Below are 26,015 nucleotides of genomic sequence, written 5' to 3' on the forward strand. Positions count from 1 at the left end.
TGTATCGCACAATCATCTTCTTAATCGTTATTTGAGAAAGTAAAAGTGTTGCGTGGGTTTTTTTTTTTACATTTATCGTTTTCTATTATTTTTTATTTTAATTTATTATAAGGAAGTTTGTTTTATTCAGAAAGTGTGTTGCTTAAGTTTTTAGAAAGTGTAGCATAATAAACTATTTAGGTATCATAAAAGTGGTATTTTCATTTTCGTTATGAGTTAAAAATTTGTTTTTGAGAAGCCACAAATCCTGACATTTTGTTTTGCCTTTTCTTTTTAAAATACCAAATTACAAATATGTCCACCATTCCCCTTTTCATTCATTACACTTAATTGGGCTCGATTATCGAACCCTTCCCAAAGTAGTTCTAAACCCAACTAAATAACACCCAACTAATTTCATCCAACTACCCTCCCTGTAAATCTCAAACAAATCGAATTTAAAAAAAATTGAATCCTATGACTATAACCAACTATCAATGCACATGTGTTATCCCACTTCCTACATTATTAAATGCAATTAACATATGTAGTATGATCGGATTTGCTATTCAAAAGGGGGTGGCGACACAACTTATTGCCCGCTTGTCTGTCTTTCTATTATAATTGAATCCTTTCTATTGTTTGTTATCTATAGTTGATTTATTTTAAAAAAAATTATTGGCATATAGATTATTTTAACTCAAAATAAGATCCGAGTGTTCACATCTAGCTAAAATTGACCCATTTGACAAAAAAAATGCCATTAATATACTAAAAATTAGAATCCCAGGCTATAAGCAGGCATTTGTCACCTTAATTCACATATTTTTGTTTCCTCATGATATACTTCCATGTTAGGTACTGCCAAACAACTAAACATAGATCCAAATACAAAGGCAGACTACAATAACATCAAAAACAATATGCGAAAAAGGATTAAGTGAAGAATTAGAGCACTTTCAAGAAAGGAAATAAAAATACCATTTCAACTTTAAAACCAATTTATCCTTGAACCTTATTAGCAAAACTATACATCTTTTTAAATTGTAAACTGGTTGGAACAATAATCAAATTACCGTTATGCAAGCTCGTGTTTCTTCATATCTGGAGGCTCCCCATAAAAAAAATAGCTATAGAGATAAAATAGAAAAAACATTTATGAATGCAAAAACTATTAATTTTACGTAACATCAGATAAATGAACAAATTCATTGTACCCGTGTTCGCTTACTAAAAAATGGGCATGTTCATGTTCGTGCTCGTGTTCATTCTCGTGTTCGTTCATGTCTAGTCATATAAGACCTAAACGAACAATTCACAAACGTAAACGAATATAAACAAACAAAATAAATTAAGACTTACCGAATTCATTGTTCATTTGTTTGTCACCTTAGATCAGCAAACCCAAAGCTATCTCCTATCACACAAAAAAAATGTTCACCAATTTCACAACTAGCAGTGTAAAGTACATTGTCTAACTTTGTATATTTAGGCACATTAACATGAGGCAGATTATGAATATTTAAGCATAGAAAGTAGGTATGTGCTCATTTCACCTTGGTTTATTTCATGTGCAGCCATTACTTCGCTCAATGTTATTTCATTTAAACCCAATATATATAATATACAATAACTAAAAAGATATATTCAATTTATACGATCTTGTTCAATTTTAAATGGTAAGCTCTTGGTGGAATTTAGTACATATTGTAAGGAGGCTTATTCTAGCGATGACAAAAAACATTACTCTTTGTTCCAAAAATCACGCAGACTTTGACCTTACTTTGGGTGTACTTGTTATATACTTAAAAACTCAATCTACAAACTTTTCGTAAGTTTTTTAAAAAATTATCTAAAATTCATATTAGAATATTAATCTGTTTGACCACAAAAGTTTGCCTATAAAAATTTCAATACATTTGCCAGATTAATAGTATGACACAAGAATTACACAAACAATACCTCACGCATAAAAACTCATATGGGCTTGTTACCAAATACATTTATAAATTTTGTATTGTTTGTTATCTAGTTCATTGTCGACGTATACAATTCTCATGTTGAATATTGCTAGATATCACAATGCATATTTAAAGATGAGCATAAAGCACTTACAGTTAGCCAAGAGTTGACATATTATAATCAAAAGCAATATGATAGTGAGATCCATAGGAGAACAATTAATTGAAGTCCCACGTATTGTAGCATCTTGTGCTAGGGGTGTTCTCCGGGTAATTTATTCGGGTTTCGGGTTGTTCGGGTTTGAGCTCAAAGCAAATTGACCCAAAAACCGACCCAAATAAGGTTGGATTGTTCGGGTTTCGGGTTGAATGGGACGGGTTTTAAAAGTTAAAAAAAATTATTCACCTTTACAAGATCATAAATAAAACTATAATTCAAACCTTTATAAAACCATAATCAAATCAATTCCAACATCCATACAAGTATATCACAAGCATTCTCAAATTAACAAATTCTGGCCTAGAATTATACCCCTGTCCATCTAGCATCTAATAAATTACACTAACAAAAAAAGTGAATAATACATACCAACACTTTCTTAAACTCAAATGAACAACAAATAAAGTTTGCGAGTTTCTATGCTAATTTCATGTCTACTATAGATATTTTATGAGCTCAACTAATAAATATATGCATAAATGAATAACCTAGAAACTAATATGGTTCTCTCAATCAGCATGATCTGCAACTATAATATTCATGTATTTTAGGCCCATTTGTCAGCCAGTTAGTTTTCGATTCTTGGGGAACAAAACAATTAAACCTAACAGTCTGATATATTTCAATAATGTTCATGTATTTGTAAGCTTTGTATTAAACCCAAAATCGATAATAAAATAGCTTATAGATGTTTGAGATATGTGTTAGCTTTGAGTTATTCAGGTTGTTCGGGTCAACCCGAATTAGGATATTTCAACCCAAATACCGACCCGACTATTTGATCTTGAGTTCGGGTTAGGAGTTTAATCGGGCCGGATAAATTCGGGTCGCTTCAAGTCGGGTTCGGTATTCAGTATCAACAATAGTAATAATTGCCATTAAAACCACAATTCTTTTTGTAAAACACATATGTGTACTTTATTTCACTCGATGTTGAAGAAGAAATAACTTCACTCAATATTGAAGAAGACACAATTTCACTCGATTTTGAAGAAGAAACAATGCCATTCAAAAGGGGGTGGAGTCGCAACTTGTTGCCCGCTTACGTGCCTCTCTATTGTAATTGGATCCTTTTGGTCAATATAAATACCTATTTGAATTGGATGAAGGATGATTGTTTAGCGCTTAATATTATATCTTTTGAATCCGATCTATCTTTCCTAAACACCGCACATATGTTGTGAACACTTATTAGCTGTTCATAACATCAATCAACAAACAAACACACAAGTTTGTTTATTAAAATAATAAATTTAATCTACAATTTATCAATTTTCATCAAACTACCAAAAATTTTAAATACACAAACTGACATTTTTTTTGTGAAATTAACTAATTTCTACTTTGAGATATGCAAATGTAAATTAACTCATTTTTGAAGCTAATTTCGATTTTGAGGCATGCAAATTTTAAAGGAAATATCATATACATTTAGGGTGCTTCTGAGATTAAAAGAAATGTCAATAAATAAAGATTTGTACAGTAAAATATACCATTGATAATTAGGAACCAAAGAGTAATTCCAGCGGCGGTGTCTTAATCGATTTACCCTAATCAATAAGAAGAATACGTTAGATTGAATGGTAGAGATGGAGATGGAGATGCTGATGGAATCGTACCTGGATGATGCTTCAAAACTTGATTAGAGGTCATGAAAAACGTAAAATATAGTTTACTATCTATGGTTTGAGAATGAGTTAGAAGATGAAAAGTGTTGCGTTGAAGCATGTTATAACCCATGTAGGCTATCCGGAACCCAAGACCCGTGAACTTTAAAGCTTTAACGGGTGTAAACCAGGTTAAATCAATGAGTGGCCTTCATTTAAAAATCAAGCAATCTGGTGGCTTTCATAAAAGGGGGGAGCAACCACATCGCGACACATAAGATTTTAGGGTTTTCGTTTATATATATTATAAATAATTATCTTAAACTTCACATTTAATCTATATATGCTTATACTTTTAACATCATCAAAAATGCATCATTTATAGTGTGCATGTATGCAGCACCACACAAATAAATTAACTACTTGATTTATCTGACTAATTTTATCCCTATCATGTCGTCATTTATTTTTATTTTACTTTAGCTATACACTAGGTTATTAACCCGTGCACGACACAGGCGGAAGTATAGAAATCGTCAAACACATATACAATTTCAAAATACAAATTAATTTTTAAAATACTTTTTGAGACAATTGTTGGATTATTGATGGTGTCCACGTCTGCAAGATAGAGCCGTTGCATTACTTGTGGACTAATTTAGTTTTTCTGTTTAAGAATAAGCCTAATCTTATGGACTGGGTTGTTGGTTTTTTGAATATTTCTTAGTCCTTCTTATTTTTTGTTAATTTCCTATTTGTTAGCAGTTAGTTTGTTTGAACCATTGTAACTTGATGGCTATTTAAAGCTGGTTAAGATTAATGAAGTGGTATGCACTTTTAATTATCTTGTTCTCTCTACACACTTGATACTTCAAGTGGTATCAGAGCACAACTCAATCACCAGTGTATTCAAGAAAAAAGGCAGGTTGCAATGGCTGAAGAAGGAGGAAGCAGTTTCCAGTCCACCCACGTTCCAAAATTCGATGGGAATTATAACCATTGGAGTATGGTCATGAAGAATCTTATCCAATCGAAAGAGTGTTGTAGTGTTGTGAACGACGGGTACACCAAGATAAAGCCTGGAGAACAAGCTACTACAACATAGAGAAAGAATTATGAAGAAAACAAGTTGAAAGACTAAAGTATTGAATTATATTTTCCAATCAATTAATAAATCAATACTAAAGACGATCAACCTAAAGGAGACCTCTAAACAAGTTTGGGAAGCCATGAAGACTAAGTATCAAGGCAGTGCTCGTGTAAAAAAGGCACAACTACAACGACTTCGATGAAGTTTCGAATTGCTAGAGATGAAGACAGGAGAGAGCATAACAGATTACTTGGGAAGAGTGATGGTGATAGCAAATGAAATGAGATCCTGTGGAGATGTAATGATAAATGTTACTATTGTCGAAAAGATATTAAGAACACTCACAGAAAATTTTAATTTTGTTGTATGTTCCATTGAAGAATCCAAGGATCTTGATGAAATGGCTGTAGATGAGCTACAAAGTTCTCTTCTTGTTCATGAACAAAAATTGATGAAAAGATTGACAGAAGATCAAGCACTTAGGGTTGAACAGGAAACTTCAGGAGGTAGGGGTCGGGGACGAGGAAGAGGAAAAGGTCAGGGATCGTTTGATAAGAATGTTGTGGAATGTTATAGGTGTCACAAGTTGGGACACTTTCAATACGAGTGCCCATTGGAAGAGAAAACCGTGAATTATGCAGAATTTGACGAAAACGAAGAACTGAATCTGATGGCAGAGATAGATATTGAGAAGTTTGAACATGAAGTGAATGTATTAATGGCTGAGCCGGAACCTTTGAGAAGCGGTAAAGAGAAGATTTGGTTTCTTGATTCGGCTTGCTCAAACCACATGACGGGAAACAAGACATGGTTCTCAAACCTTGAAGCATTCTCCGACTCGGTAAAGTTGGGGAATGATAAGAGGTTGGAAGTACAAGGGGTAGGAGACGTGAAACTACAAGTTGATGGAATATTTCAGGTCGTAAGTATGGTATATTACGCTCCAGAGCTAACTGCAAGCCTTCTGAGTGTGGGGCAGCTACAATAGAAAGGGGTAACTTTTCTTTTTCAATAAGGCAAGGCAAAAGCTTATCATCCGGTGAGAGGGCTGTTTATGACATCCATAATGACAAAGAACAGGATGTTTCCGATCTTTTTCAATACAGGTGACTTGGCTACTTGCATGCAAGCTACTGTGGGTGAAGATTTGTGGCATAGGAGGTTTGCTCATGTTAGTCATAAGGCCTTAAGAATTATGCAGTTTAATGGCATGGTTAATGGACTTTTGAAGGTAGCTAAGAAGACACGGGTATGTGAAGTGTGTTCCCTAGGGAAACAAGACCGAGTAGAGATACCCAAGAAAAGCAAATGGCATGCCTCAGAAAGATTGGAGCTGGTGCATACCGATATTTGTGGGCCTGTCAAGCCGAATTCCTTAAGCAACAAGAGGTATGTTTTGGTCTTTGTTGATGATTTCACTAGAAACATGGGTATATATTTTGGGGACAAAAGGGGAAGCATTTGATAGGTTTAGAAAATTCAAAATGGAAGTTGAAACGGAAATGGGAAATAACATTAAGTGTTTAAGAAGTGATAGAGGGTGAGAATTTATGTCTCAAGAGTTTAAATTATTTTGTGAAGAAGAAGGGATTAAAAGGCAATTAATGGCTGCCTATACACCCCAACAAAATGGGGTGGCCGAGCGGCGAAATCGAACACTTATGAATATGGTTAGGTGTCTCTTATCTGAAAAAGAGATGTCTAAGCATTTTTGGGCCGAAGCCGTGTCTTGGGCTTGTCATGTTCTTAAAAGGTGTATTAGTAGAAGTCTTGACAAAAGAGTACCTGAAGAACTATGGACAGGAAGAAAGCCAAATGTTGATTACTTTAAAGTTTTTGGGTGCATTGGTTATGCCCATGTACCAAGACAGATGAGAACCAAGTTGGATGACCAAGAGCCATAAGTGCATAAGAGCCATAAGTGCATATTCCTTGGTGTAAGTTCTGAATCAAAGGCCTATCGGCTTTATGATCCCAAGACCAAGAAAATTGTAATTAGCCGAGATGTTATGTTTGATGAAGAAGGGAAGTGGGATTGGAAACTAAGAAAGGAAGATAAGGAGGAGCTGATCATTGAAGAAGAGGAAATAGTGAAGCCAACTGGAGAAGTTTCTATGAATGAAAATGAAGAAAGTGAAAGTGAAGAAGCATCACCAAATGAAACGGAACCTCAAGATGAATAATTGTCATAGGAAGAAGAGTCTAATGAAAGCGAAAATGACGAATCTGCCCCTGCAGTGAGATCGGGCAGAATTAAGAAGGCACCAAGTTGGTTAAAAGACTATCATACCAACTATGCAGAAGATGATTTAATGATAATGATTAGCACCATTGAAGACCCCACTAATTATGAAGAAGATGCTAATGAAGATAAGTGGATAAAGGGAATGAAGGTGGAGATAGAGGCTATAGAAAGAAACAACACATGGGAATTGGTAAAGGCTGAAGCTGATGTGAAACCAATTGGGGTTAAGTGGGTGTTCAAGACAAAGTTAAATGAGAAAGGAGAAGTCAAAAATATAAAGCAAGGTTAGTCGTAAAGGGGTATGCACAAAAGGAGGGAATTGATTATGGTGAGGTGTTTGCACCTTTGGCTAAGTGGGATACCATCAGGTTGTTCCTAGCTGTGGCGGCTAAAAGAGACTGGATTGTTTATCAACTCGATGTAAAAAGTGCATTTTTACTTGGAGATTTAAAGGAGGTGGTGTATGTTCATTAACCAGAGGGATTTGTGAAGAAAGGTGAAGAAGAGAAAGTATACAAGTTAAAGAAGGCCTTGAATGGTTTGAAGTAGGCTCCGAGAGCCTGGTATCATAGAATTGAAGCCTACTTTAAGAAGGAAGGGTTCAAGAAAAGTAGCTATGATCATACTTTATTCACTAAAAGGTTAAACAATAAAGTTTTGATGGTTAGTTTGTATATAGACGATTTGATTTATGCAGGTAGTGATAAGATGGTATGTATGGAGTTCAAGGAATCAATGAATAAGGAATTTGATATGACGGATTTGGGAAAAATGAAATATTTTTTGGGGGTGCAAGTAAGTCAAACGGAAGAAGCAATTGTCTTGAGCCAAGAACGTTATGCAAAAGAAATTGTAAAGAGGTTTGGGCTAGAAGATGCAAATCCGGTTCATGTTCCAATGGTACCCGGATTTGTTCTAACCAAGTCTGGTTTAGGGGAGGAGGTTGATGAATCATGGTATAAAAGTCTTGTTGGAAGCTTGATGTATTTAACGGTCACAAGACCGGATATCATGTACGTGGTAAGTCTTGTTTCAAGATTTATGGGAAAGCCAAGGGAGGATCATCTAATGGCTGCAAAGAGAATCCTAAGGTATGTAATTGGTACATACGATTTTGGTTTAAGGTATGATAAATTGAAGAAGGATGGGCTGAAGGTATACACGGATAGCAATTATGCAAGAGATAGTGATGATAGAAGGAGTACATCTGGGTACGTGTGTCTGTTTAGCAGTGTTGCAGTTTGCTGGTGTTCTAGAAAATAGGAAATCGTCACTTTATCCACAACAGAGGCTGAATACGTGGCTGCAAGCTTGTGTGCGTGTTATTGTGTGTGGATGAAAGGATTACTCAAGGAAATGGGCGAAGCTACAGGCATGGTAACTATTCGGTGTGATAATACATCTACTATTAAGCTTTCAAAGAACCCGGTCATGCATAGAAGAACCAAGCACATAGACGTTCGTTATCACTATTTAAGAGAGTTGGTTGAAAAGGAGGCGCTTCAGTTGGAATACTGTGGTACAAAACAGCAAATTGCAAATGGTATGACTAAGCCTGTCAAGGAAGAAACATTCAGAGAGATCCGAGAAGCTATGGGCATGTACATGGTTAAACAAGATGCCTGAAGAGTTCTTGTTTAAGGGGAGGATTTGTTGGATTGTTAATGGTGTCCACGTCTGCAAGATAGAGCCGTTGCATTATTTTTGGACTAATTTAGTTTTTCTGTTTAAGAATAAGCCTAGTCTTATGGACTGGGTTGTTAGTTTTTTGAATATTTCCTAGTCTTCCTTATTTTTTGTTAATTTCCTATTTGTTAGCAGTTAGTTTGTTTAATCCGTTGTAACTTGATGGCTATTTAAAGCTGGTTAAGATTAATGAAGTAGTATGCACTTTTAATTATCTTGTTCTCTCTACACACTTGATACTTCAACAACAACATGATTTATAATTGCAATTTATATTCATACGCAAACAAGGTATTAAAACACATAATAAACTTACAAAGAATGACTTTACATAGTAGAATGTTTACGAAGAAAATTTAAAACTTTAAAATATAAACTTTATTAACTTTAAAAAAATAATATTAACAGAAAACAAACAAACTTCACTAACACTAGTCTTGAAAGCAAAAGAAAGATTCCTGATAAGCATCCAAGAAAGATTGGAGCTTCTTTTCTTCCTGGACCAGGAACAAAGCTGATAACATAAGCATTCATACACCAATTTAACAAGCATTGTGACTAACTGAGTATAAAGATTGTTTTTACATTTCATATGAAAAGTCTTGTACCCTAATAAACTGTGAAGCACGTTCAAAGCGCATTTAAGAACGAGAACTAAATCGAAACCTTTTTAAAATGACATGTTTTGACCAGAACCGAATCGTTATGTTTTGAGAATGACCCATTTTAACCTGAACAAAATCGATATCTTCTAAAATTGACCTGGTATGTCCCGAACCAAATCGATACGCTTTTAAAAGACTCGTTGAAACCTGAACGAAATCAATACCTTTTTATATTGACTCGTTGACAAGAACTAAACTGATATCCTTTTAGAATAACCCATTTTGACCCGAGCCAAAGCAAATTGAAACATTTCTAAATTACCCATTTTCATAAATGAAATTGAAATAACACACTTGAAAACTAAGAAGAAAAATGAAGGGTAACACATACAACGTTTTTAGCTTTTGAAATCCTTTCTACCAAATGCGAATTTATTATTACTGATTATGAAGATAAAAAAAATATAAATCTTCAATGACTTCAAGCCACTTGAAAATTGAAACTTTTGTGAACCTTTCACTTAATTTGTGAATCCTTCATATTCTTTCATTTTTCAGTAGGCATCAAAACCAAACACCAAACAAACTAACTACAAATTGAAATGAAACAGAATTGAAAAAAACTAACGCAAAATCAAAATCGAAAACCTAAATAAAACTAAAACAAAAACCGAAATGAAACTGAAAAACTAAAACCGATAAATTTGAAACTGAACCAAAAACAAAAAAAAAGTAAAAACCAAAACGAAAAACTGAATAAAGTTAAGCACACCTAAAACAAAACTAAAAAAAATTGAACCAAAATGAAACAAATTTATAAAAACTAAAACCGAAATAAAACAAAAAAACCGAAATAAAACCAAGATAAAAAATAACTATCATGAAACTTTGAAAAGAAAAACTGCAACTAGGGTTCAAGACCGGATTATCCGGTTTTCGGATATCCGAAAATCGGGTATCCGAAAAGTTGGGATAGTGAATACTGATAACCGAATCCGTATCCGAAATTTTGGATATGGATTCGGTTATTGAAATGGATAATCCGAATCATAAAAAAACAAAAAGGATTTTTTTATGCATATTTTAAAACTAAACATGTGTTCAATTTTCCAAGTTTCCAACATTGAGATCAAAAACACATTCAAGAAATTAACGAACAAATTCAAACAACCAAAAATCCAGAACAAATTCTAAGAAAAAATCCAAAATTAGTTCGTCAACAATTAAACATTTATAATGGGAAGGGAAACCCTAAAACTAAGTTGTAACTTATAATATTTATTAATTATTTTTATTTTTTAATTTCCTTATATCAGATAATCCGATTATCTGATTCTTTTAGAAATAGACATCCGAATCCGAAAATTCGGATTATCCAGTTTTTGGATATCCGATTTCTTGGATATCCGAAATTTCTGATAATTCGGATATTTCTGGTTCGGTTTCGGATCCGGATTTTTTTGAACATCCCTAACCGCAACTCATTAAGGAACACATATATTATTAATAATATAGTATATTAGAATATGTTAAATATAATTAAGTTGAATGTGATTTAATATAATTTTGAATTAATTTGTTTGCAAGAAATTTTAAGAAATTTTAAGAATGTATATTATATATAGTAAAAGTTATTGTTTTAATTATATAGTAGATATACATCTCGTTAACAAGAAATGAGTTTTTGGATCTCTTGACTCATTATTTCAACCCAAATTATAGCATACAACTTGATTCAAACATGATTTCATAAAATAATCATCATTTTCACACTTGAATACATATGCTGATTCAAACACATTTTTAATAGCGTTTTAGTTTATTCTCAATTAATTAGTGGTGATTAAAGCATCATTTTATGCAAAATCGCCTTTTGAGCCATATTAGGTTAGTTCTTACCAGGAACACTAATGTCTAATCCTTTAATTAGCTTACATATACATCATTATAATTTCTAACTGATTATGTTCCTGATTTCCATAAAAGAAATTTAGGTTAAATCCCACCAAAGAACACCACCATTTTAGTAATTCTTTGATTTCATCTTGGTGTTGAACATAATGAATTCTAACAAGTTTTAATAATCATAGGCTCAGAACCTAACCTACCAAATGCCATGGCAAGTATTGAATATCTTAATTTGGATTGTATCTTACCAAACGAATCCAAAGTGATTCTAATTACTTACTATTAGAGGAATGCTAGAAACTGATTTTAAGTGCCAGTTTTTCTTGTCATTGGATTGTTGGTTGTTCTTCTGGAGCCCACAGATAAGCACAATTGATTTTTACTTTGGTTTATTACTGAGTGGAATCGACTCAACAATTGAGATATTATCCAAACTTTTATTAAATTTCAAGTTAACCATAATCACTTCACAAGTATCAAAAGTTAAGTTTTGACCTAAACTTTATATTTATACTTTTCGTCCATAATTCAACATTTTCTCGATTACAGTTTAGTCCAGTTTTCATAATTGTAAAAAGGAATCTATGTAAACACACTACAAACGAGGCCTTTAATATTATATTATTAAATATAATACACCAATTTAGAGCATTACAAATATATGTTCAAACACAATCATATGCAAATATACTTATGTATGAAGAATACAAATGATCTATAGTAATACTCGGTTCCTAAAGCTATTAACTATTTAAAAATTAGTTACTAGTTTGAGTTTCCAAACTATGTTCAAAGAAAAAAGGTTAGTACTTTGAGTTCTAATTCAACTAGCTACATATCAATTGAACTAGGTAATATTAAGTTGATTTTAGGTTGGTGGATATTATACCTAGGGGTGTAAAAAAGATCCGAATTCGAAACTGAACCCAGATTATCTAAAAATCGGATATTCAAATGTTCATATTAGATTGAATCAATTGAGTATTCATTATTTTCTTGTCTAATAAAATAAGTGAGTTTTAGATGTATACAGAGTGAAAGTCCGTGCAACACCGAATGTTTATTTAACTCATGTAACTCACACATTTTTTAAAAACATAATTTTTTTATTAATAGGTTATAGGTGTAACATTATATTTATTTAACCAGTGTAATCTTATCTTACAATATTAAGGTGTCAATCCCACATTTCTCCTAATTTCTAATCTCTCATTTCATTCATTCTAGCTATCCATGGGTCATGGGTTAAAATCATTTTGTCAAGCGGGTTATAACATACAACGGATTCTATAACATAGTGTCATTTTCATACATGAAGTTTGACCAACTACACAACTTTAACACATTTTTTAAATTTTTTGCAAATTCATACCCGCGTTTCCAAAACCATGCTATTTTAGTAATTTTTGTTAACCCGTTTGTTTTTCCTTTAAGTCTACATTAAATTAATTCATAAGTATTTTGAGAATCACAATTGAATAACGGACCTTATTTATTTTTATCGTTTGATAAATATATCCCGTGTAATACTCAAAAGCTAGTACAATATATTCTAATATGACAGTGTAATATCTAACAATCTATATAATTGTCTACCATAAAATCTGACGTATCGCTCTTACGTCGCTCCCCCTATTTTCTAAAGCCACCATATTACTTGATTTCTAAATAGAGAGCTCTTGTTAATTTACCCTTATAAAATTCACGGGTCATGGGTTTTCCCGTCCGGATCCTCATAACCCGGATATCAAATAACCCGTTTCATTCACCATGGTTTACACTCTAAACCCTAATACTCTATTATCTGTTCTCCAGCCATCCTTTTCACACGATAATCTTCTTCAACCTCGCCTCCCTTCCAACACTCTGTTACCCGGAACTTCTTCTCGGCAGGTACAGGTAATCCCCTCTCTAATGTCTAGGGTTTGTTTGTTTGACAAATCCATAGTATAGTTATATGAGTCGAATATTTATTCCTTATTTCCACCATTATCACACTTTAATCCCTATTCCTATCAATTTTGTTTTTAAAGTTAATTAGCTTTCTCTGTACTTATTTAAACTGTTTAGAATTCACAGTTGTGTTGTTCAACAGTAAAGTCTGACTAAGGAATGAAGGTTGCTACAAATCCACACATAGTATGACCTTGTGAGTTTTGATAATTCATATTTTGCGTTAAGTTGAAAACCAATATTGATTTTTATGCAAAGTTGACTATTGACAATTAAAAGTTAGTTTATTATGATTGTGTGTATAAGGTTATACCATCTAATATCAGATTTATGCCTAATATAATTGAAGCATCCATGATTTTGTGTTCGTGCACTGTTTGTGTTGATGCAATTAGCTTTCATGGTATTGAATTATATACGTTGCACGCTTTTAATTTCAGTATATATGTTTAATAGTTTTATAGCTAGGGCCATAGTTAAGTTAATAAGTGTTTTTTTATTGTGAGTTGTCTATGTTGTAACTACTTTTACATAATTCTATTATAATTATTATGATTTGTATCTATTTATCATTCATATGCTTACATAATTTTACATATAATTATATTATTATTGTGTTGACTGTACGACGACCAGACCATCATTGGTAGAAATTAGGCTGTTGATACATGTTTTTTTAAATGATGTAAACCATTGTTGATATAAAATTAATTAATAGCATTTGGTGTCTGTTACAATTGTTTGTGCTCACATTATTTTCTATCTTTATCAGCTTGGTGTAGGATCTTTTCTGGTTCATTATATTGCAGCTTTTATCACTTCAATCATCTCAATTTTTGAATTCAGTCAAGAGATGTGGAAAAGCACATACTTATTTTTGTTGGTATTTTGATTTCAGTTTCAGTTTCTACTACTTCGATCTTTTACTCCTTTGTTCAGGTATGATGTATCTATTGATTGAATCTTATATTCACGATATCGATTGATTGAATCTTATATTCATTGTGTTATATTACAGTTTATAATCCTAGGGTGAATGATAATGGTGGTTGTTTGAGGACCTGATGTTGATGGTATAGTAACCATTAAGCCTGTGATCAAACCATATGGTTTGTTGTTTTCTAATTCATGTGCTAATTTGTGAATTTTGCTGAGAATTGGTGACATATGAGTCCAGGGTCTTTTAGATTTACTTGATTGTTTTCAATGTGTTTATAATTCCGTGTCTGAATATGCTGTATGATTTAGTTTTTTGTTGATCGAGTCAAATGGAAAGTTGAATTATTGTTAAGAGTCCATTTTTCGAGGTTTGGATGTCATGCTAGGGTTATGATTGTTTATTGATTAAATAAGATTACTGCCTGATGTGGATTTTGTGTGATGTTCTTATATTAATTATACTGTTAGTTATATGTAATAATGATTTAGTTATATTTTGAGGCTTTGGTTTGAAAATTGTGTTTGTACTGTTATGGAATGGAAAACTTACAAGTATAATTAATCACTGAGCATCACTATTTGTTGTGGTTTTATAGTTAACTTATACGGACACTATTCATTGATATGTTAATGAACATCTTTTGGTTATGGTTCAATAAAATAGTAAAACACAGTCATTATACATTTATCTAAACCATACACACAGGGATATGTATTTTATTACTTTGGTTATAGTATAGCGCTATCATTATTGGCTCTTGGATTTATTTAAAATTTGATATACTTAGGCAACCTTTCTTCATAAAGGTTGAGGAGACTCGTCAGCTTGGCCTTCAACCTGAAACACTGAAACACAGCAGGTTCATATTTTTTTAGTTTTTTGTTGAAGCCTAATTTCAAGTTTTTGATTGACTTAAGCACCGGTCAAACCCGAACCGAACCAGTTTCAACCTGGTCAAAACTGAATTGAAATGGTTTTAACCTGGTCAAACCCGAACTGAACGGGTCTTAACCCTTTTTTATTGTTGTTCTGCTTTCTATTTTGTTGCAGGATTTAGCTTTAGTTATGAAATGATTGAATATCCGTAGGTGGTTTTGTAAAGGCTGTGATGATAGGTAGTCCTTGCGGTGTTATTTTATAAATTTGTATAAAGGCTGTGATGATCGGTTTAATCCAAGGGAACCTCATAAATCTGAGTTGTATCTTGGTGGGGTAAGATCTGATTTGAACTCAAAAGATGTTTAAAGTAATTAGAACATGTGTAAAAGGACAGGTGAGTGTATGAGATTGTCCCTTGATTTGTTGGCAATGTTATATAATAAAAAAATATGAACATGAGATGATGTTTGCAGCCAAGCAGTTGAAGATGATGATCACAAATGTGAGAAGCTTTTGCTAGGAAACCGCCTTGGGAGGAAGCGTACTAATTCGCTAGCATACAATCCTCTTTCAATCTTTTGAAGGTAAACCATATTCATCATTCCAAATATGTGGTCTCACATTAATTTATTTATCTTCTGATCTTTGCATTCTATTGTTGATGTTCAATAATGATTAAAGATTTTTTATTTTGAATTCTGTTTTCTAAGGTTATACGCTGTTAATCATATAGCATCTGTGAATTTCTATAAAAGTATGTGTATGCCACATGATCTTAATGTTTTTCTGTTCACTGATGTTGAATCTGGACAAATGTTACATTAGTGCTAATCTTATGAAATCTTTACTTTACTTTGGGTTGGTCTCGATCTTCGTCCTGATCTCGAAATTGGTCCCTTTTCACTCGATATATGTTGACCAAAATTCGTTGATGGTTTTGGTTTTGTAATTCAGTTATGAAATGACGAGGAATTAGGAATTAGATTTTAGTTGGATTCAGTTGTGTTTATTTTCTAATTTCTGATTCAGATTGTGTTAAATGTTGTATTGTATGCATTATATACAAGTTTTGAGATTGAATTGTTAACTGATTGCGTTGAATAGATTTTGAAGATCTTTATTGAATTTTTATCTGGAATGATGGTTTTGTTTCAGGGATGCTTATATGTGAAGATTTTGCACAGATTGAGAACAACCGAACATATATGATGTTGTTCATGTCAACTACTTTGTTGAGGTTAGTAATTTGAGATAATTATAGTACTTTTAAGTTGTCTTAATAGTTAATGAAGTGTTTAGTATGATCATACATAATTCAATAAAGATAGATGATGTTATAAGTTATCTACAGGTAAATTAAACTGCATGAAACCTTTTTTAAGTTTGAAAGATTTGAAACTGGCACATATAAAATCCGAAATGGATTTTTATACCATTATTCCAATCAAAGCCACCATTACTTGACCCTTTGCCAGATGACAATCTAATATTGATGTTTCCATCATAAAAGTCTCTAAAACTTGGCAGTCGCAAATTGGTTGGGTCGGCTCAAACATGTCACATCAAAACAAATCGGGTTGGGTCAATTCGGGTCAGGTTTGGCGAGGCGTTTAAAGACATCCGCTTGCATATGAATATTGAGGTATGAATCTCTCCATTTTGTATTTTGATATGTTTAATATATGTATTTAGTGAGAATTAATTATGCGTATTGTGTTTTATAATTTACATTAAATATAACCTACTATTCTTTTCCTTTTAACTATGTTAACTAATTAACCTTAAAGTTTGAGTCCTAACAGCCAACTGTTTGTTTGAGTGAACATATATAGTCGTATTAACAATCTATTTGTTTAGTAAATTGATTTAGAAGGTTTGACCTGTTTCATGTATAGTTTTGACCCATGACTGAGACTAAATTCCATATATGAAGACTGATTCTTGGATGCCGATTGTATTTGGTGCGTTGATGTTTATGACTTTTATTAGTTATCTATCACACATACGAGTATGAATTCTACCAGGTCAAACAAAATACATTTCATTTTAATCTTCTAAAAGTTAAGCTATGCATTTTGTTTGATAGAATTGGGCTTTACAAGATGGAAGAAATGTAGAGGAGTTGGACGGAAGACTTACCAAGCCAAGATTCGGGCCGAGAAACATGAACACCTTTGTATTTTGATTCATGGCTGATCTTAATTGCAATAGTTTGAGCTTGGAATTGGACAAATTGGCTGTTTTCCTGTAAGGTCTCAAGTTTGAATCCGATCCCAATTGGTGTACCTCCAAGGGTTTTCCCCGAAACAGGAAACGGTAGGCTTGGGCTGCCAGGCGATGTTTGTGATCACGGGCGCATGGGATCATCTTTTGCCTTTGGTTACCCAGATAGCCAGACTTTATTCGTCGGTCATTCAAAATTTTTGTTGTTGTGTATTAAATGACATTAGCAACATGCCTACAGTTCTAATTTATATAAGAGAGAATATTTACAATTTAAAAATTTATGGGAAAGTAGAATGGCGTAAACATGATATATGATATGTATTTATGTGATTATATATGACATACGTAAAACAACAGAATCAGTTGCTTTTGTCTTACAAATACAATTTTTTAATGAAAATTTAACAAATTGAATGATTTATTTATTATAATGAAAGTTTGGTTTGCCTTGGGCTGCTTTACTCAGGAAGGAATTGATACCAAAGGAGAAGAAAGTTGGAAAGTGTGGTGGGATGTAAGAAATTACAAATAGATCCTCATTAATTTGCTTTTGATTATGTCTGCGAAGAAACATGTACTTGTGAATACTTTTTCATACACTAGCTATTATTACATTAAACAATATATACATTCATTATCATCAACCAAACCTAACAACTCTTTAAAAATACAAATAAAACAAATGAACTAAACTTTAACTCCAACTAAATAAACATAATATATTTCATAAATTCATATCCACCACATTAAACTGTAGACACATGAAAGCACATTTGATGTAATCCATTACAAAATGTATAAGTTTCACATAACTGAAACATTAACAACTCCATACAAACATATAAAAAGACAAACTAAACTAAGATATTCACAATAAATTAAAAAATAAAAAGATTAAAGCAACCCGCGTAACATGCGGGCTAAAAGCTAGTATTACTATATTTAAATCTAATAACTTCAAGCTTAAATAAAAGAATGAGTACATTTTTAAAATCATTACAACGTCTACCCCGGCTTTGAGGAGGTGGATTAGATTTCACACATGACCCAACAAGTGTACTCTTTGGATGCCACATGTTCTATTTATTTTTGGAAGTGAAAATAACATCCGGATCCATATCATTAGTTTTAAATCGGCATAGCCATAAATTAAATATGGCTGATATAAATTCCTTTTTTTCCTTTTGATAAAACTTCTAGAAAGATCAAGAGTTTCATTTTGATGGTAACATGAGTGGGTGTTCGAGTCTATGGATTTTAAATTATTAATAATATTATTATTATCACAAATTAATCGAACGAACACCAATCAATTAATCTCCCACCAAAATGTCTATAAATTCAAACTTTAGTATTCAACGGCTTACGTGCTTGTGCTTCCCCCTGCTACTGAAATTCAATAGAAATGGCTTCAAGTTTTCTGGCACAAACCAAGCTCATCAATTTCTCCGATACATGCAAATCACAAACCGGTGTTTTCAAGCTCCAAGGTATGTGATCAATATAATCTAACGAAGTGTATACGCTTTAGCAAACAATCAAACATGCCCTATCAGTTAAGGCATGTGCTATGGTCGTGACGTCTCACGCACGCAACCTTTTATGGTCTCACTCATAGTGTATTTAATGATTAATACAATCAATCATTTTTATTTAAAAAGAATTACATATTCAATAAAAATAAACCATGAATACGAGATTAACATCAATAAAACTTTTTTAAAAATATTATGTATAGTACCAATTCTTTTTCAAATAGGAAGAAAAGAAGAGAGCAAAAGGTTTTTGATAGAGATAACTTTTGCTTTTGGATTTTGAGTGATTCGCTATTTGAATGACATATCCTACCGCCATTTAAACTGATTGATTGATTGATTAACTATTGTTTGGTGACATGAACGAAAGTAGTTTGAAATTTTTAGGATCTATCATTTCAAATAGCAAATCTTGAATTGTTCTTTTTAGACAAGTACATCCTTAATTTGATATAACCGGTTTTTTTTCATAGGATCTATCATTTCAAATATCGGATCGTAGAAAATTCAAACGAGCTCCGTCTTTTGGAATGGCGGACCACCTATAACCAAAAACAAAAATGGAAAAAAACGAAAGAAAAATTCTATATAGTACAAAAAAATAAATTTCGTTGTAACTCACGGCTAGCTCTCATCCGCACTCGGTGTCGTGTGCTTCACTCTTTCTTGAAAGATAGGTTGTTTCTGTTGAATTGCCTAAAAGTTTATATAGTTTGGCAATGTTAAATATAATTATGTGTTTGGGATTTATGCTAGGGTCTTATGTGAAGAGAAACATGATTCGGTGTTCAGCGACGCCTACGATAACACCAGCGTGGCCCGGGACCGCGCTTGTTGACCCTGGGACAAAGAACGGTTGTTGGGAGGGCCAAAAACCTGTTGCAATTGTTGGGTCTACTGGTTCAATTGGGACTCAGGTGAATTTTATCAAACACTTGACGGGTGTTTTAAATGCATTTGATTAAAGGTTTTTTGGCTTTGATTTCGACTTTTTTGAGTTGCAGACGCTCTCTATTATCGCTGAACACGCAGATAAGTTTCGGGTTGTGGCACTTGCTTGCGGTTCAAACGTCTCTCTTCTTGCTGAACAGGTGATTTTGAACGTTGATCACAACATTCAAATGGTTAAAATTGAGATGCATGAATATAAGATTGGAATTAACATAGAAAACAACCCCGTTGAATTCATAGTTATAATACTTTTAAAATCAAATTACTTTTATATAGTTAATAATTCTTTAGAAGAGTTATACGGTAAAATCAAAACTAACTATTTTTAGTTTGAATATTATAGTATTGTAAAAAAAAATTATATATTTTTTTGAACGGCCAACAAACATAGAATGTTTAGGTACTCCGTACGGGATGACCAAAAGACAAAAGGTCACCGCCAGCTGGCCCAACCCAGCCGTACGGAGCCCTTAAACGCCTCCAAGTTATCTCCAGTTCCGGTGAAAACACACCGTCCGAATACCTAGTGATGGTAAAAACCGGACGCTCTTAGGATCTAACTGGAGATTACAAGGATCCCAGTCTTTCTTTATTGAGCCACCAAACCCATTCCCCAAAATGCTGTGAGTGAGGATTAAACTTAGGTCTATATTGAAAAACCTATATTTCCTACAACTACACCATTTTAAAACACATTAATCAACCATTGATTATAATGGTATGTTTAAACAATTTAAGAATCTTACTATATTATTAAAACAATACAAGGTTTTCATATGACATTCAACTATCATGTCTACATAGACTTCCAACTCATCAATTCTCTATTTATATAATTTTCACATGTGAATTTGAATATTAATTTTAAATATTAACTCTTAAGTTGAAGAAAGTTTCAAAATAAATTGTTGCAATCATCATTTATTAAGTACTAAGATAAATAATTGTTTTCATTGTTATATTTTTTTTAATTTTGAGACTTTGTTATTTTATCTTTTTTGGATTTTGGGAAATCATTTATGAACTTTTGGATTGGATGTTTGGATTTAAATGATAGTTTAAGTCACAAGGTTCGGATTATATTGTTGTTTTATTAAACGCGCGGTTTAATAAAAAAATATAAATATATCTCATTGCTATATTCATATTTTTAGCATTTTTTATGTTGTGTACTTAAATGTTTTATAATTTCAATAAAAATAGTTATTATAACACACAACTTATGTTACAGCATATACATGTTTACGCTTCATAATTTACAACATATGACTTTAGTAGTGATGAAGTTTAACTAATATGTCTTTTTTGTTTCAAGGTATAAGTTAGAAATATGTGGTATAACTTAGAGTTATGTTTTAAATTGATATTTTTATATATTTGTCTTTGTATGTTGGGTTATTTTAATTAAAATAACAATGTGATACCTTATAATAATCTTATCTTACTATACTATTAAAGCAATATAAGGTTTCCACATGACATTCAACTAGCATGTCCACATAGGCTTCCAACTCATTAATTCTCCATTTATATAATTTTCACATGTTACTTTTAACATTAATTTTAAACATTAACTCCTAAGTTGAAGAAAGTTTCAAAATAAATTGTTATAATCACCATTTATTGAGTACTAAGACAATTAATTGTTTTCATTGTTATTTTGAAAAATTTTGAGACTTTGCTATTTTATTTTTTTTGGATTTATGAACGTTTAGACTGGATGTTTGAATTTAAATGGCAGTTTAAGTCACGAGTTTTGGATTATATTGTTGTTTTATTAAATGCGTGGTTTAATAAAAAATATAAATATATCTCATTGTTATATTCATATTTTTAGCATTTTTATGTTATGTACTTAAATATTTTATAATTTCAATAAAAATAGTTTTATAACACATAACTTATGTTACAACATATACATGTTTACGCTTTATAGTTTACAACATATGACTTCAGTAGATGATAAAGTTTTAACTAATATGTCTTTTTGTTTAATGGTATAAGTTAGAAATATGTGACATAACGTAGAATTATGTTTTAAATTGTTATTTTTCTCTGTTTGTCTTTGTATATTGGGTTCTTTTAACTAAAATAACAATGTGATACCTTATAATAATAATAATGCTAAATTATCTGACATTTACAATTCGTTAAAATGTATATAACATACATACACGTGCGCGCACAAACACACACACATATATATATAAAGTTTTATATATTTTTTGTCTGTGTATAACACGGGATCTAAGCTAGTGTAAAAATAGAACACAAGTTATTGGGAAAGGGAAAAGAAACACTACTGAATCTTAAAAATAAAATAAAATGGTATAAATGCATTTCTATAGATACTAACAAATTTTAAAAGTTGATGCCCAAGTCACCTGATTGCCTGATTGGTTCACTTTGTCTTTGTGGCACATGGTTGGGCCAAATTTTTTAGACGACATATTTTTATTTTTATTATTTGTTGTTTTATTTAACACATTTTTCTTGGTCATAGCATTTTGTTTTTTATTTATTGTCGTCTTAGTTGATTCCGGTTAAATTCGTATCGGTTTGCTGTTGTAACTCGTGATTTTTTCTAACGTTTATTGTTTTTTGTTTTCTAAAATATGTTAATTTGTTATATTTGGGTGTTTTATTTTGTCATTTACTTTCGGTGCCTTAAGTCAATATTGAAAGAATTCACGTCGGTTTGCCAACGAAACACACGCTTATTTTTATTATTTATTGACGACACTGTCGATTCAGGAAAACTCGCCTCGGTTCGCAACACACATTTTTCCCGTGATCTATATTTTTTAAATATGTTACTTTGTTGTATTTGATTGTTGAGGAATTTATTTTTTGGTTTACTTTCGGTGTCTTAAGCCGATATCGAAGGAACTCACGTTGATTCGCCTTGGTTTATTTAACATTTTTTGTGTGTATTTGGTATCAACGAAAAATAAGTTTTTTGGGTTTTGTTACAGAGAGTTACCCAATAACGATCGAATTCACGTTGACAATTTACATGCAGCCGTATCGCACGTGTTCTTCCAACCGACTAGACATCTTTTAACTATATGTTCTTATCATAAGATATATGAGTGTCAATACCATCAGCCCTCTATAGAACCTAGTTTTTATCATTAATATTGCACTATACGTCACAAATGTATAGAAACGTTTTAAGTATTGTTTTATTATGCAAACTTTTAAGTTATAACGTTATATATTTCAACTGTTTGTCAAATATCAAACCATTTCCTTGTTTCATCTTGTAGGCAAAAGCATTCAAACCTGAGTTAATTTCTATTAGGAACGAATCCTTAGTTGGTGAACTCAAAGAAGCTCTGGCTGATGCTGATTACAAGCCTGAGATTGTTACCGGGGAGCAAGGCGCGGTTGAGGTTGCCCGCCACCCAGATGCTGCCACTCTAGTCTCTGGCATAGTTGGTTGCGCTGGTTTGAAGGTATATTAATTCTTACATTCTTTTTCGAAACCAGCCGATAATCAAACGATCATTGAAGTTTATTCGTGTGTGTTTCGTAGCCTACGGTGGCTGCCATTGAAGCAGGGAAAACCATAGCCTTAGCTAACAAAGAAACTCTAATTGCTGGCGGTCCATTTGTGCTTCCACTTGCACATAAAAATAATGTAAAGATTCTTCCGGCCGATTCTGAACATTCGGCTATATTCCAGGTAATACAAATGCATGTGTGATCGATTATCAAATCTAAAAGACATAACAAGTTAACAATGCTGTATTGTTTTTCAGTGTATTCAAGGATTGCCTGAAGGTGCACTAAGGCGTATAATATTAACCGCGTCTGGAGGGGCTTTTAGGTACGTTTGCTCCTTTAGTTATTAGCTTAACCGCATATGTGTGTTCATGACTAGCGCCATATAGTTTTTAGGTTAAAGTGTTAGTAAATAGTTTTGATATTTATAACTCAAAACCAAACAACTGAGAATTGAAACCGAACTGAACCATTATTAACGATTTGGCTTCGCTTTGTTTCAGGGTTTAAGCTTATTGAGATTTTATAATAAAAGTTCAAAAAATGCGATAAAAATAACCATTCGAAAATGTTCCAACAAATAAAACATAAAAGATATACTCCTTATATTGTATTTTTAAGCAAAGCTCAATATTGTGAATATTTCAACTTAAAATAGTTTTTTTTTTTTTTTTTGAACGGCTGCTTAAAATAGTTAAAACTTAACAGGCACATAATGTTGCATATCCCAAAATTGTATGCTCCGATTCAGCTTTTCTCAACCCGTTTCAAGTAGAAAACCAAATCAATATATTGGAGTACGGTTTCCTGTTTCAACCCGAACCATGAACACATAAGCTCCCATTAATCTATTTTGTTAACTACAAGGCAAATTAACTTGGGGTTGTTCTTTTGTTACAAAGAGATTTGCCGGTTGAGGAACTAAAAAACGTTAAAGCAGCCGATGCATTAAAGCATCCGATCTGGACCCTGGGGAAGAAGGTTACAGTCGATTCGGCTACACTTTTCAACAAGGGTCTTGAAGTTATTGAAGCTCATTATCTCTATGGTTTAGACTATGATCACATTGAAATCCTTCTTCACCGCGAATCTATCATACACTCCATGATTGAGACACAGGTTAAGATTTAATCTCACCCTTTTGTTTAATTGGGGGCTCGTAACAAATCATTTTATGTTGTAACTTTTAACTCGCAGGACTCATCAGTCCTGGCTCAATTAGGTTTGCCCGACATGCGTATTCCTCTTCTTTACACGCTTTCGTGGCCTGATAGAGTACCATGCTCTGAGGTGACATGGCCTCGTCTTGATCTTGCAAAGTACGTAATCAATGAATCATTTGTAACAACATATTCGACTTCACGACAAATAGTAACTACGCTTTTAACAATTGGGATGTAGGTATGGATCGTTGCAATTCAAGGATCCCGATAGACAGAAATACCCGTCAATGGATTTGTGTTATGCTGCAGGGCGAGCTGGCGGTTCAATGACCGGAGTTATTAGTGCTGCTAATGAGAAAGCCGTTGAGTTGTTCATCGAAGAAAAGTATATATATGTTTTTATCCAATAACATCCAATAGTTATCTTGAACTATTAGTCGTTAATTACTGCTAACTTTGTTTAACCGATGTTGATCCAGGATTTCGTACTTGGACATATTTAAAGTAGTTGAGCTAACATGCGAGAAGCATCAAGCTGAATTGGTGGCAACACCGTCACTCGAAGAAATTATTCACTACGACCTGTGGGCCCGAGACTATGCAGCCAGCTTGACGTCATCAGCCGTTCTATAAATGAAATTCGTTCAATATTTGACATAAGTTACCGAATGGGCCTTTGCCCAATCGGTTGTATGAAAGTGTTGGATAATGTTTTGTCTTTCCAAGTTGTGAGGGGTCAATCCCATGTGTCATTCCCCGGGGTGATCACCATGTACATCGAGTCTTTCTCATTTCCAAACTTGTGTGTTCTTACAATATTACAATGTTCATTTAACTTAGCTGGTGTTGGTGGCGGACCAAAGGAATTGCCTTCTTCAATCAAGAGATTTTTGTGTGTGCTTGTCTATCAACGCAATTGACAAAATGTTCGGTTCGAATCTGGACACATAAGTAACTATTTAATCTTTAAAAATAAACTAATTCTCTCATCGAGATAGTACCTTAAGTTAACAATTAATTAATATTATTAAAAAAAATTATAGCTAAATAAATATAATTACCAACCTCATGATTGGTTGGCGCTATAAAGCGACAGAGAGTGACCAGAGCGTGATCTGATGATGTTAAAGAGGATTCACAACTACAAAAAACAACATGTTTTTGCTATGGATTTTACTACCGAAAATAATGAGTGAATTTTATATGCATCTCTAAAATCATTAGAAAAAGTATATAACTTTTAACATGTGCATGTCCTTTTTCAATGAAATTTTAGTTTAGGACCACCTTAAAACTCTAAAATTAACTATATTTTTAAATCTACTTTAATTTTTTACAATATGACGTTTGGATTTTAGCACACAAATTTCAGTGTGTATGCACTTTGAACAGTTCATAATATGGTGCTCTAATTAAGTATTTCCAATCTTGCAAGGGTTTCCAAGAATATTCCCATCACCACACCTGCAAGCATTTATCAAATTGCAGGAGACTCGGTAAACTTTCATTTTTATCTCCTTCTTAGTGCACTGGCCTAAGTGAACCCTTGGGTAGACAAAA

The 26,015-nt window shown here is 32.6% G+C and overlaps 1 protein-coding gene across 1 annotated transcript; it reads left to right on the forward strand.

Annotated features, from left to right (window-relative positions):
- The first annotated feature begins 18,704 nt into the window (after nt 1-18,704).
- On the forward strand, nt 18,705-25,088 carry LOC143633033 (1-deoxy-D-xylulose 5-phosphate reductoisomerase, chloroplastic-like). The gene is made up of 10 exons (XM_077101410.1): nt 18,705-18,789; nt 19,591-19,751; nt 19,839-19,925; nt 23,055-23,243; nt 23,324-23,473; nt 23,550-23,617; nt 24,195-24,411; nt 24,490-24,611; nt 24,694-24,840; nt 24,935-25,088. The coding sequence occupies exons 1-10, from the start codon at nt 18,705-18,707 to the stop codon at nt 25,086-25,088; spliced, it is 1,380 nt and encodes a 459-aa protein (XP_076957525.1).
- Nucleotides 25,089-26,015: the final 927 nt, after the last annotated feature.

Source organism: Bidens hawaiensis, unplaced genomic scaffold (genome assembly GCF_021521415.1).
Source record: "Bidens hawaiensis isolate Kalapana, Puna unplaced genomic scaffold, B.hawaiensis_p1.1 tig00006604_1, whole genome shotgun sequence".
NCBI classification, from domain to species: Eukaryota; Viridiplantae; Streptophyta; class Magnoliopsida; order Asterales; family Asteraceae; genus Bidens; species Bidens hawaiensis.

Bases quoted from the DNA above. Each gene is read 5' to 3' on its own strand.
- LOC143633033 (XM_077101410.1), top strand. From the start codon at position 18,705: ATGGCTTCAAGTTTTCTGGCACAAACCAAGCTCATCAATTTCTCCGAT. The intron at 19,752-19,838 runs GTGAATTTTATC...TTTGAGTTGCAG, and splicing joins CTGGTTCAATTGGGACTCAG to ACGCTCTCTATTATCGCTGA. The intron at 24,841-24,934 runs GTATATATATGT...ATGTTGATCCAG, and splicing joins GAGTTGTTCATCGAAGAAAA to GATTTCGTACTTGGACATAT.